The sequence below is a fragment of the Serinus canaria genome, chromosome 2 (assembly GCF_022539315.1).
Source record: "Serinus canaria isolate serCan28SL12 chromosome 2, serCan2020, whole genome shotgun sequence".
Classification (NCBI taxonomy): domain Eukaryota; kingdom Metazoa; phylum Chordata; class Aves; order Passeriformes; family Fringillidae; genus Serinus; species Serinus canaria.
The window spans coordinates 32,716,337-32,728,593 of record NC_066315.1 but is presented as its reverse complement, the minus strand read 5'-3'; the positions used below and the strand labels follow the sequence as shown (position 1 = coordinate 32,728,593).

Sequence of the window (12,257 nt, the reverse complement as noted above, 5' to 3'; positions counted from 1 at the left end):
TTATGTTGTAAAATGTCAAGAGGAAAATTTATTATTTATTGATTTACAGCTGAGCAGTTTCCTTTATGATGCTGTTAAATTTTTAGTAGTTTTCACTATTTTAATCCAGTAAATTGTACTTTCATAGTGAATTTCAAAACTGTATATTGGGTTAGAATCCACACAGTTTTTGACATATATCAGTATTTGATATGTGCTGGTGAATATTAGTCACAGAAGAGTACTCAGCTAGGTATTTTTTTTCCCTTTAGCATTTTGCTGTATATCCTTTAGCTTATAAACCATCTCCCCTTTTACACAAATGAAGCTTACTTAACTAAGGAGTAGGTAGGAATTATACCAGAAGTCACTATTATACAAGAAATTATATATACAAGGAATATATATTTTATACATATATTATATATATATATATATAGATATATATATATATAGATATAGATATATATATATATAAAATATGCAATATATCTATTATATCTACAAGGAATTATACAAGAAGATCACTGTTTATGTTTTAGCTGAGGCAGAAGCTTTACTCAGATCCATCCAAGGGCTGTGCTGTGGGTGGATATGGGGTCTGGATGGGTCCAGTCAGCAGCGTACTTCTCTTTTGGTGAAGTCTGTGAATTAGTTTCACAAATGGCCTGACAAATGCTCAGTCCAACCCCCTAAATGGCCTCTTTGCAGTTTCATGGAAGATGGTGTGTGTTCTGTGCCTGAACACAGCCTCTGTGCCTTGAGCTGTCTGTACACTGACTGGCTGACCTTCACCCAAAGCAGCTCTTCTGCTCCACTGTAGAATCACTGGTTGCTTTTGAGAATAAAAAAGAAAAAGCTGTTCTGTGTTACTACAGCTGAGATGTAGTAGCTGTTTCTGTCAGCTCCAGAATGACTCCTAAGCAGCAATGCCCTTCTTGTTCTCCTCCCACCCAAGGCTTGCTTTTCCCTGCTGTAATTACTTTATGATCTGAGCAGGCTTGTTCATCAATACCTGCAGTTCCTCACTTTATCCTGTAACTGAGAGTGAGTTTTAGCAAACACAGACGTGTGTCTGAACAGCTTTTTGCTCGTGGTGGAGCAGGAGGGGGTCTGTGTGAGTGGGCAGCTGGAGGAACAATAACTCACCCTGCAGTAACAAGGCTGTTTGCAGAGAATGGTCTGCAGCACCTCGTGTGCCAGCAGCAGCTCCGTGGCTCTGACAGCCTGCTCTCCTGAGGCACTGGCTGCAAGGGAAGGACAAATCTCCCATGGACATACAGTGATTTTCTCCTGAAAGACAGCAGGGATAGAAGGGGGGGGAGAATATCAAGGGCAGAAGTGGAACATTGCAAAATCTGTGGTATATTTATGCTGGTGCCCTCAAAAAAAACCCCAAAAACCCAAACCAAAGAAACCTATGTGATCAGCATATCTAAAATCTATTGCTTACTGTCAGGAAACTAACAATTTCTTCTTTGGCATGAAAGACTTTAATTCAGACTATTAATCCAGATTTGCACTGCAAAGAAGCCCTACTTATTTTCATGGGAAAAATAGAAGGGGATAGTTCTTAAGCTGCAGTTAATCACCTTAGCTGTGCTCAAGCTAAATGGAAGTCTGCCAATTTGCACCAGCCTTAGCTTGGTGTTAGTTGATATCACTCCGGCACTTAGGTTATTTTGAGAAATATATATCAAGTGAAATTTGAGTTGCATTTTATTTGCTTTTAGCAGCACCTGATTGGTTTTCACATCTTTTTTTTTTTTTTTTTTTTTATTGTTGTTGAGAGACAGGTGTAGGTGTCTACACATGTTTATGTGGAATTCCTGGATTCTAAATCTTTACTTTGCTGATCCAAAGCAAAACTATGAAAACTGGAGCTACACAAGCTCTCTCTTGTCTGCTTCCTGGCAATCCCTACTTCCTTCTTTCCTCATGCTCATCTCACTTATATGAGTTCTGGAAAAGCCAGTTAGGTGAGGCCAATTAATGAAGAGATAAACGTGGAATTGGTTCACAAAATGCCAATATAATTGCTCATCATTAAATTCAGTTTACTTGTGCTTTTAAAGGTGCTGAGATTATTTGCATACATATATGTGTGTGTATACAGATGTCTAAATATATGACTAAAGCTCAGACAGCTTTATGTAGGAATAAGCCAGCTAAGCTGCATTGATTAATTTATAAACAAGTGTGCTCACTGATGCTTACTGCTATTGCATACTGGCAAAATACCAAATGACATCACATGGATGGTGCATTTTATTTTATTCTGAAGCTCAGGTTGGTGATTATGATGTAAACTTAAAAAGGGCAACTAAGAAAGCTGCAGCCAAGTGAGATGCAGATGAAGTTTCTTATTAATAGATTTAAAATTAGTACTACTGGAGTTCTGATATAAGGTGAGCAGCAGGTTGTAACAAAGTTTGTAAATTGTATGCTTCAGAGAAAAGCCAAACAATTTAGTCAGCTTTTCTCATAACCAGAAGTAAAATGGCTGTGTAATGGCACTAGGATTAAACAGTTTAAAACTGATTATTAACAAAGTGTTGACAAAGCATGTGATTTGTGCATCTTCCTGACCTGGGTTTTATTGAAAATGAAAGGTTTAATAAGATGTACAGATTATCAGGTATTTGAATGGCTATTCAAAAAACAGCATTATAGGCCACAATCAACTGGTAATAACACTGGGTAAAAATTTCTTCCCATTGGAAGCTTTTTAATTATACTCCTCAGTTAGCTCTTACACAGCATTCCCATCACCCCTTGGAGCATCTGATGATGGGCACTGCTGTAGTTGAACTAAGTGTGAAAATGTTTACTGAGATGTGCTCAAAGGGTACTCTTTACCCAGACAAGGTGTATGGCCATCCCTGCATTAAGGACTGTTGAGCCAAATCCATGCTGAAGTCATTCAAACTTATGTAAAATTTTAAATGACATCTAGTGCCATAATTTTAAATGATATCTTGTTTTTACACTGAAAAATAGCATTAACAAATGTGTGTGCTACATCTTTGTTACTTTTGGGGCTTCTTTGGGAAGCGTGGAGGAGGAACAGAATGTCTGAATTTGGTCCTCTTCAGATATGGTACTATAATTATTTTACACAATCAATAGGTTGGAAGAGATCTTCAAGATCATTGGGTCCAACCCATGCCCTAACATCTCAACTGAACCATGGCAGTGAGTGCCATATCCAATCTATTTTTAAGCACAGCCAGGGTTGGTGACTCCCCCACCTCCCTGGACAGACCATTCCAGTACTTGATCATTCTTTCTCTAAAATCTTTTTTCTAATATCCAACCTGTATTTCCCTTGGTTCAGCTTAAGACTGTGTTAAGTGGATTCAATTTATGCAGAACTTTTCCCTTCCTCAAAATTTAGTTTTGAGCAAATGTTCATGGTTCCTTGAGTTTTTCTGCTGCTTGTGGACAGCAATTACATTAGTTACCATGCCACTGTGCTCAATGACTATATACCTAGTCTAGATCATACACTTCTTCCCCCTCCATGCAATTGATGCCTTCAGTCCTTGCCCGTGATCATGGTCCTCAGCTGCTGGTTGTCAGAATTTGTGCATAAAACATTAAAATGTTGTGTGTTAATAATTCACTTGTTCTTCTTTGGAACAGGCAGGCAGCTTGACCAAACAGAATTCAACATCAACTGGAGGTAATTTGTCATTTTCTTTTTCGAGTAATGAGTCCAGGATTTCATCTTGGCTACAGTCTTCTGAAGACATGGAAAAATGCTCAAGAGGTAATTATATTTGAAGAAAATGGAATGTAGCCTAATATTTTCCCTAGTCTTTCCTTAACAATGAGAGTATTATGCACAAAGTAGTCATTACCATTAGAATTTTCTCTGAAGCTGGAGGAAGGAAAGATGTGGTTGTCAATTAAGTGGTTACTCACTTTTTTTTGCAAAAGAACTGGTAATTTTGGATGTGGGGGTATCAGTTGTGGGCAGCTCTTCAAGAAGCCAATGCATTTCAGTACATTTTCTTTTATATGGGAACATCATGTTCAGTAGTAAGATTTGAACATCCTTAGGCTGGAAAAAGGGAAGTGTCCAAAACCTAGTAACTTAAAAAGCACTAAGTCTTTGTACTTGAAAGTCACCTTCTGCTTTCATGCTTTCCTAAGAGCAGGAAGATCTTTCTCATGTTGGCAATGTCTATGAGATATTTATTTTTTAAATTTCTATCTACCAGTGAGCTTCATCTCTAAAGCAGAGGAGCCTCACCTCTAGGTCTGAATGTACAATTCATTGTTGATGCCTGTGGCATTGTTACCCTCACCATGAGGAGCTCTGACAAATCTCAAACTGCAGAAATTATCACATAATCTCATTTTTCTGCATCCAGCTAGGAGAAGATCTCATGATCATTGTACACACCACATAGATGCATTTCAATATTTTGAATTTAAACTTGACTATAGGATGCAATCATTTTATCCAGCTGTCTAATGCTTTTAGTCAATGAATAACTTAAGCTGGCTGCAATCAAAATAGGATTAACCTGCAAAGAAAGAAAACTGTCAGTGTGTCTGTTACTTTAGGGCAACTGAAAATATTCTCTTGTTCCAAACAGACCTCTCCAACTGTCACACATATTTACTGGAAATGAACCAGCTTTACAGAGCATGGATGTTCTTCACAGGACCTATTCAGCACCTGCTATAAATGCTATGCAGGTTTGTTGTTTAAAAACAAACCCAAAAACTATTTTCCCTTACAATTCCAAAAAATAACCCCAGATCCTAAAGAATCGAGGTGTTTCTTAGTGTTGTTGGATTTATGGCAGTCTCTATTGGTTTTGTCCCGTGTGTTGTTAAAAGGTTGGACCTTTTGAAAGCCCAAAGAAGGAAAAGAGAACACACAGGAGATGGCGATCCAGAGTTGTTGGGAAAGAGGCTAAAGGAATGTTACAGGTAACTTCAGTCCTTTCAGAGCCCACCTTCCTCCCAACCTTAGTTATTGATCACTTCTTGGCATGACCAGTTAAGGAAAAACCAATCCTTTTTAAGGATCCTTTTAATCCTGTGTTAGCTCATTTTAAGTGGTAATATATCAGACAAAACACAAATGTGATGTCATTGATATCTGCAATAGAATATCTGTCCTGTTACCTTCAGGACACTGGCCATGTTTTTTACTCATTGTCAGTCTTCTCCAGTTTGTTGGGGTTTGTTGGTTTGTTGTTTGGTTTTGTTTTTTTTTTAATGAGTACAGATTTTTGCAAATTCCCTAGATAGCTTTGTGCACATTTGCATCCAGAGGCCATGTGATTAGATACTTATGAGTGGGGGGAAATAACCTGGTAAATGTAACAGCTCTCAATGGGCTTTGTTTCTTTGAGTTTGGCAATCTCCCATTATGGCACCTTGGGTGAAGTTGTATCTCTGTTTTCATTTGCCAGGAGTCATCATCATTCAAAGCTTATTGATAATTGACAGTAATTTTTTTCATTTTTGTTGTCTCCAGTATGGAATCCAAGTGGGTACAACAAAACAAAATTTTCTTTTGTTTATAAAAACATCACAAATTACTATCCTACTTACAGGTGCCTTCAGTATTTTCTGCCCCTATGAGACTGCATGCTTCCAATCCAAACTTATCTACAATAGATTTTGTAGAGGAGAAAAATTACTCTGATGGCTCTGAAACATCATCAGAATTTACTAAAATGCAAGAGGACTTATTTCATGTTGCACATAAAGGTAAATGAAAATGTCTTTTTAAAATGGTTTTATATCATCCCAGTTTAGATAATGATACGACTTCTGAGAATGCTTCCTGTTTATTGTTTAGAAAACACCCTTTCTTTAATTTCCTTGAGGAATTGCAAGTATTGAGATCTTGAGTCATTTGAAAAAGGCGGCTTAATCACCACTTCTTGCAGTTTTTATTTAATAGAGAACTACCCCTTGCTTTATGTGCTAAAAGCCTAGATTGTTTTACTAGTTGCCAAAAGGTAAAATACCTAAAATCAGTTGCTAGAAATACAGCAGACTTTACTCTCTTGTGCTTGCACTCATATCTGTGCATATGGGCACATTTATGTTTCTATATTCTGTGTGCTGCTTCACTGTGGTTCAGAGTCAACATTTGTTGGTGATGCAAGGGTTGCTATGGTAGTAACCTATTTTTAGTGAATACAGAAGAGTAAATCATGCAAAGCAGCCAGAGGGGGAGCTTGACTAGAAATATTTCTTCCTTCAAAATCATTTTTCATTTCCAGTGCTTTGTTCCATCACCGTCGCACCAGAAACATTTTTATTGTTTAAGTGATCTTGGTGAGGGAGGCACTTAAGCATTTATAGCTGGAAGGCTTTTGGGAGGATTGGCTTTGCCCCCTTTGGCACACCAGAATGGTTGATGGTATCCATAAGAATTCTCTGCTTGCTGCTCCCCTTTGGTGCTGATGTATGTTGATTCTGTTATGTAAGGAATGTATGTAAGGAGTAAACTTGATAAAGCCAATTATAGTCAAAACTGACGTGTGTTTTCCAGAAGAAGAGAAGAAGTGAGGGTGGGATGCAGTGGTAAAAGTTGCTGTTAAGCAGAGCAAAGAAATCACCTACTCAAGATCATCTTACTGGAATTGTCCATGACAGAAATTTTGGTTAGATTGATCCACACATTTGAAGGGACAATTAACTTTGTTGTAATGACTGCAGAATCATTTTACTAAGAGGATAAAGAATTTTTCTCTGAAGTTACTTCATAGCACCCCCATTCCAAGAAAAAGTAGTGGAGAAACTTCTTGTGTCACCTTTTTGATACAAATTAAATAAAATGTAACACTAGTCATTTAGTAGGCAGTAATTCTTGGAAAATAAAGTTAGTATGCAAAATATTAAATGTCATTGGAGGTCACTGAAGATTCGGGTCATGTTATCTGCATATAAAAGCCTAACAAAATAGATCACAGTGGATATGTTTCCCTCCCCACCCTGTGATACTGTTAAGGATTTCTTTGGATAGTATAAGAATTAGCTTTGGTAATGCTTTGCAGTATTGGACTCTACCTTAAGAGTAATTTTTCAGAAGACTAAATTGGGTTACATAACTACTCAGCAAAATGATGAAGATTCAGGTTAACTCAGAGTGGGTGATTAGGAGAGAGAAGTGTTGGGAATTTCTTGTTGTTTGCCCTTCTCATGCATCCATGCTCAGATTTTCTACCTTCACTTCCCTGTAAATGGATTCATTTTTACATTGGCAAGTCTCATGGCTGTATTACAGGGCTTGATTAGGTCCTCAGAAGTCCTCTAATGGTCCAGTCAGAGGAATGTTGAAAACCTACACCAACAAGCACTGCTCAAATAAATTTTTATTCCTTGTGGTTAAAGAGAAGATGCAATGTCATAGTGGTGAAAAAAATTCTAAAAGTGCATTTCCCCTACAAACCCCCCTCTGGTGATGTTAAAATAGCATGATCTGTTGTCTGATTTAAATGTATTGGGCTGGCGATAGTGCCTCAGGAAGGAGTAGAAGTAGCAGCACACCATGCACATCATTCAGGATCTGACCCTTTGAGTCACTAAATCATCTAACAAGCTGAAATTTCTCTATTACAGAAAGAGATAACAAAACATAACACCACAGTTGACTTGCTTGTGGGAAAACTACTAACCCTATAGCTGTGGCACAATATGTATTATAGCTGCCTTTTTCTTTTTTTTTTCTATTTGATTTTTTTTTTCCTTTTCATCTCTTCTTCTTCTCCCCTGCCCCCCCCCCCCAGTGGAATTTATAGAGGAATATGGAATAGAGTCATGAACATCTGAAGATTCAACTAATTGGGAAACAAAAGCAAGGAAGAGCAGATGTGGTTAGGTAGCTTTGTTGCCATCTGTCACAAATGTCAGAGTAATTTTGACTGTGGCTAATATAGTCAACACAGTATTCTTCACCATAAACATGTCTCCTACAAAAAATCTACCCTATAACCTTGATTAATATTACTTGGTTCTAGTAACCCACCCTGGATCTCTCAACCTAAATTCTTGTTTCTGTCCCCATAAATGATGATTGTTGGAGTTTTATGTAATTGGTGTGTATACAATTGGCTGCTGCTGTTTTTAACTGTCACTTTTTATTAAATGCTTCTAGTTTACTTCACCTTGAGGTCAGCTTTCAGCACCATATCTACAGAGAGAGAAAAGCTGAAGCAGATGCTGGAGTACGATGCATCCTCATCTCCATCTGCACAAATAGTGGGCTTGAAGAATGCCTTAACATCTGTAAGTGACATGCTGAAGCTCACCAAGCTTCATTGTCATCAGATACTACTTTTAAATTTTGGAGTAGTTAATTTCTGTTTCTATAGTGTCAGCTGCATGCTAAAATTTGCAGAATTTAATCATAGTAAGTTATTCTAGATCATGTTTTTCAGAGACTTTGCTAAATGTAAAAGGTATTGTCAAATCATTGGAGTTTGATTGATGGATTGATTTAGGTATGTAGTCTAATCTGTGTCATTTGAGATGGAGAATCAGAGGGCTGCTCTGTGAATATGAATCTGCTTTCTTTCTGAACATGCTACTACTCACTTCTGATGGGTTGCAGGTTTCCTTTTCCCTTTTTTTTACCTAAACAGCACTCAGATATTCCCTGTATGACTTGGCATAAAACAAAGGTGAGGGTGGCTGAATGCACTCAGCTGTCCCTTCTAATGCACTAGAGCTTCGCCATGCTGCACCTAGACACTGCAAAGCAAATTCAAGTACAACTTGTTTATATTGACTCCCAGCCTCAATTATCTCTCAGTCCTCTAAAAGCAGCAATGGAGCTATTAGGGCAGAGTTCTAAATGACAAGAAATTGTGCTCTTTAAAAAGGTGGGGGTTTGGTTGGTGTCCTTTCTGTAATTGGTAGAGACCAGAACTTTTCTGCTTGGTCATGTTTAAAAATGTCAACCAAACTGATCTGATCCCAGGGCAATGAGGACAATCATTACCTTGGCCTTAAAATTTCAGAGTTTATTGCAAACACCACGTCAGGGGCAGGGGAGACTCTCTGACACTGAGCAGTGTGATGTAGATAGTCTTGGAATTATTTCAGTATGAAAACTTCCCTTTGCTTTACAAAAGCTGCATGTGATCACAGTTTTTAAGAGTATGCCATGCCTCTTTGCCTGCACCTGTAGAGACTGCAATGTCTCCACAGTGTTTAGAGAAAGTTGAAGGTGTGTAATAACTGTACTTGTTCACTTGCACTCCTTTTGTTTTTGGCTTTCAGATGTTCCACTTCTGGTATTTGAATAGGTGACTTTTATTTTTTCAGTGTTATTTGTCTACCATTTTATATCAGAAAATCAGTTTTAAGATTGCTGAATTTAGTGGTCAGCTTAGCATGAATTATTTTGTTTTCTGGGCAGTGAAATGTGGTTGTCCATCTTCATCCTGTACATGTCTAAAAAAATAATTCTTTTAGGTTTTATCTGATGCTTACTCAGTCTTGTAGCCCATCCAGAAGTCATCTGTGAACCTTGGCTGTTTCAGCAGGGTAATCACCTATGAGGGCTCTTTTTAATCTGCAGGTCTGTAATGTCATGCCAACAGAAATTTTCTAACCCTGTACAGCAGAGATCCTGTAGGAGAATGGAATGAACTTCCTTTGAAGACATTTGGAAGCATGGATATGATAAACCTGACATATTTTTTTAGACTTCCTTGCAAGAGAGAGTCTTGTGTTAATGACTTTGGCTTAGTGTTTGTTGTTGTTCTGTTTTCTGTGAAGGAGGAACAAAAAAAAATTCACTTACAGGTTGAAAGCTATCAAGCATAAGTCTCTTTTGCTCCCATCAGCCTAGCAGTGGAAGAAAAATGAGCGGATTTAAAGTGGATAAACCACCACAAAACTAGCATATCTGCCTCTGCCTCTCCCTCATTAAGATAGTATCCTTGACCTACAGACATTCTAAGAAAAGGAAATACAGCATAGGAAAAGATACAATTTTTCTGGCTTGGGGGGAGGAAGAAGCCAGCAGAAAGAAGAAAACATTTTGTAGCAAATAATGAAAATGGGAAATAATCATTATAGGAGAGCTAGTTTGCACTTGCTTGATGGGGACTTAACACAGTGCTGAGTATGTGTTATATATCCCTACTGTTTGACACAGTAGGGATATATATATACACCTTTATGGCAAATTCAGACCACATATAGCTAAAGCCAGAAATAAGTTTTCTCCTCTCCATCATCACATTGAGCTTACTGGCTTTCCTGCTCCCAAGAGAATTTCCAACACAAATTACTGCCAAAAGCAGAAGCATTTGTGGGATCAAGCGGATGTGTAAACAGCAGGGTTCTCCACATCCTGGTATTGATTCAGATCACTAAAATGAGATGTGAGTCTTCAATATTGTTCCAAAATTAATAATACAGTCTCTTATTTCAGAGACATTTTCATTGCAGGGTTAGGCTCTCTTCCTACAGGTCTACTCTTAATTGACATCTGTCTATCAGATGCACCCAGAATAAGTAAATAACATGTAACAAACATGAGTTTGCAGTAGAGGCTTTTTATTCTGACCATTGCCATTATAATCTGATAGGACACGAGTTGTACCTGTTACCTGTGAATTTATATCTTGTTTCTCTGTCATTGAAAGGCAAAGGAAACTGCCAGCGTGAGAAAATCAAATGGTTTTGGATGTGGCAAGAACTAATGCTGAGAGAGGCTATGTTGGAGATGGGGGTGAAGGAAGGGAGCTTGAAAAGAAAAATATCCCTGCCACCTTTGACTTTTTTCCTCCACTGATGTCTCTGTTTCCTCACACTAGAAAAAAAACAGTTTTAATTTGACAGATAAGGAGTAAGGTTTAAAGCATTTATAATAAAGGATTGGCTGAACCAGTATAAAAAGGATGTGGTGGTGTTTTATATTACACTTTAAATAGTCTTTGCCCCTTTTTTTACAATAAAGCCACGTTCAAGAGAACTTTATATCCCCAATATTTTTGTTAAATATTCCAGGCAATAGCACAAAACACAGATCTTAAAGACCGGTTACGCAGAATACATGCCGAATCTAAGATCATTGATTCAGCATCTAATGCAAAATCAAGCCCAGATTTGGTGAAGGTGGGTATGGATTTCCTCTTTCAGTGATGTCCTGTTCCTCCAGCCCCTACATCTAGACAGTGCTGCCCAGCTGCCTCTTGTCTGTTCTCAGTGTCTCCCCCGTGGTGTGGTGTGTTAGCAAAGCCAGTCTGCTTTCCTGGTTGTGAGTCATTTCTGGTGATGCATTGTGTGGTGTTTGATTTCAAAGACTTGCCTTGTGAGCAGGTTTCCTGAGCACATCTTCCACTGCTTTCTGCTACTGGTTCCTGGTGTTCTCCCTAGCCTGCTTCTCATTCAGCATGTACAGAGCTGCCACCTGTCACCCTCCTGCCACTGTTTCTCTTGCCCTTTTAATCCTTTGTTAAGTTATGTAGATCTTTTGTCACTCATCCAAGTGCTGTTAGCCCATAGTGTTGGCTACCAGTGTGGATCATGTAAGGTTTAGAGCAATTACCAGACATTTCCAAGAAAGGATCGAAGTTAATGGGACACAGAAGAGCCCTTTCAGCCATTTAGTGGTCTTTGTGTGAAGCCAGGGACTCCTCTACATCAAGTTAGCTGGTTTGAGATTCCACTGATGTTCAGACAGCTTTTTGGCTCAGTGCAGAATGCATGTGAAAAGGGTGTAATTATAGGTCATAAGATGTGGGTGTTAATGGTGTTAGTGAGGGAAGCCAGAACTGTGTTATTTCTGATGGATTTTCCTAAATGTTAACTCACACAGAAACCTCTGCTGGGCTTGTAGTATAAATCTTTCATTAGAACTTGAGTGCATGTAATGCTGGGGCTTTTATGTAACTAATTATTTCCTTTTATTTTTAAAGGCAGTTTAGTCATTCCAGAACAGATTCTATCTGTTTGCTTCTGGTTCAGTTCTGGTGTAGTGGAGCTGTGTTTTGGTCATATTTAGCTGTTCAGTTTTGGGTTTTTTTTTTCCTGTAGGTAGTTGATCATTCTGATGCCTTTTGCTTTAAAACCCATGAGAATTTGAACAGCCCTTAAACTGCTATCCAGAAAAGCATTAATGTGTTGTTACTTCGTTTCAGGAGTTATTTTCTTTTTCAGTGGAGGTCCTTGCAATGACAATGGGTTATTTTTGAATCTTGTGCTATGTGCTATACACACACAAAGAGACACACACGACAAAAATAGCTTTCGGAAGGTCCTTTGAAGGTTGCATTCACAAATTC

General features: G+C 38.2%; 1 protein-coding gene across 1 annotated transcript in view; it reads left to right on the top strand.

Moving 5' to 3' along the window:
- Positions 1-12,257, top strand: part of OSBPL3 (oxysterol binding protein like 3) — an 87,948-nt gene that overhangs the window by 48,272 nt on the left and 27,419 nt on the right. Inside the window, 7 exon segments of the mRNA XM_050970337.1 lie at positions 3,625-3,751; positions 4,587-4,625; positions 4,628-4,689; positions 4,834-4,926; positions 5,559-5,715; positions 8,114-8,244; positions 10,981-11,088. Coding sequence (XP_050826294.1) covers positions 3,625-3,751; positions 4,587-4,625; positions 4,628-4,689; positions 4,834-4,926; positions 5,559-5,715; positions 8,114-8,244; positions 10,981-11,088 — 717 coding nt within the window.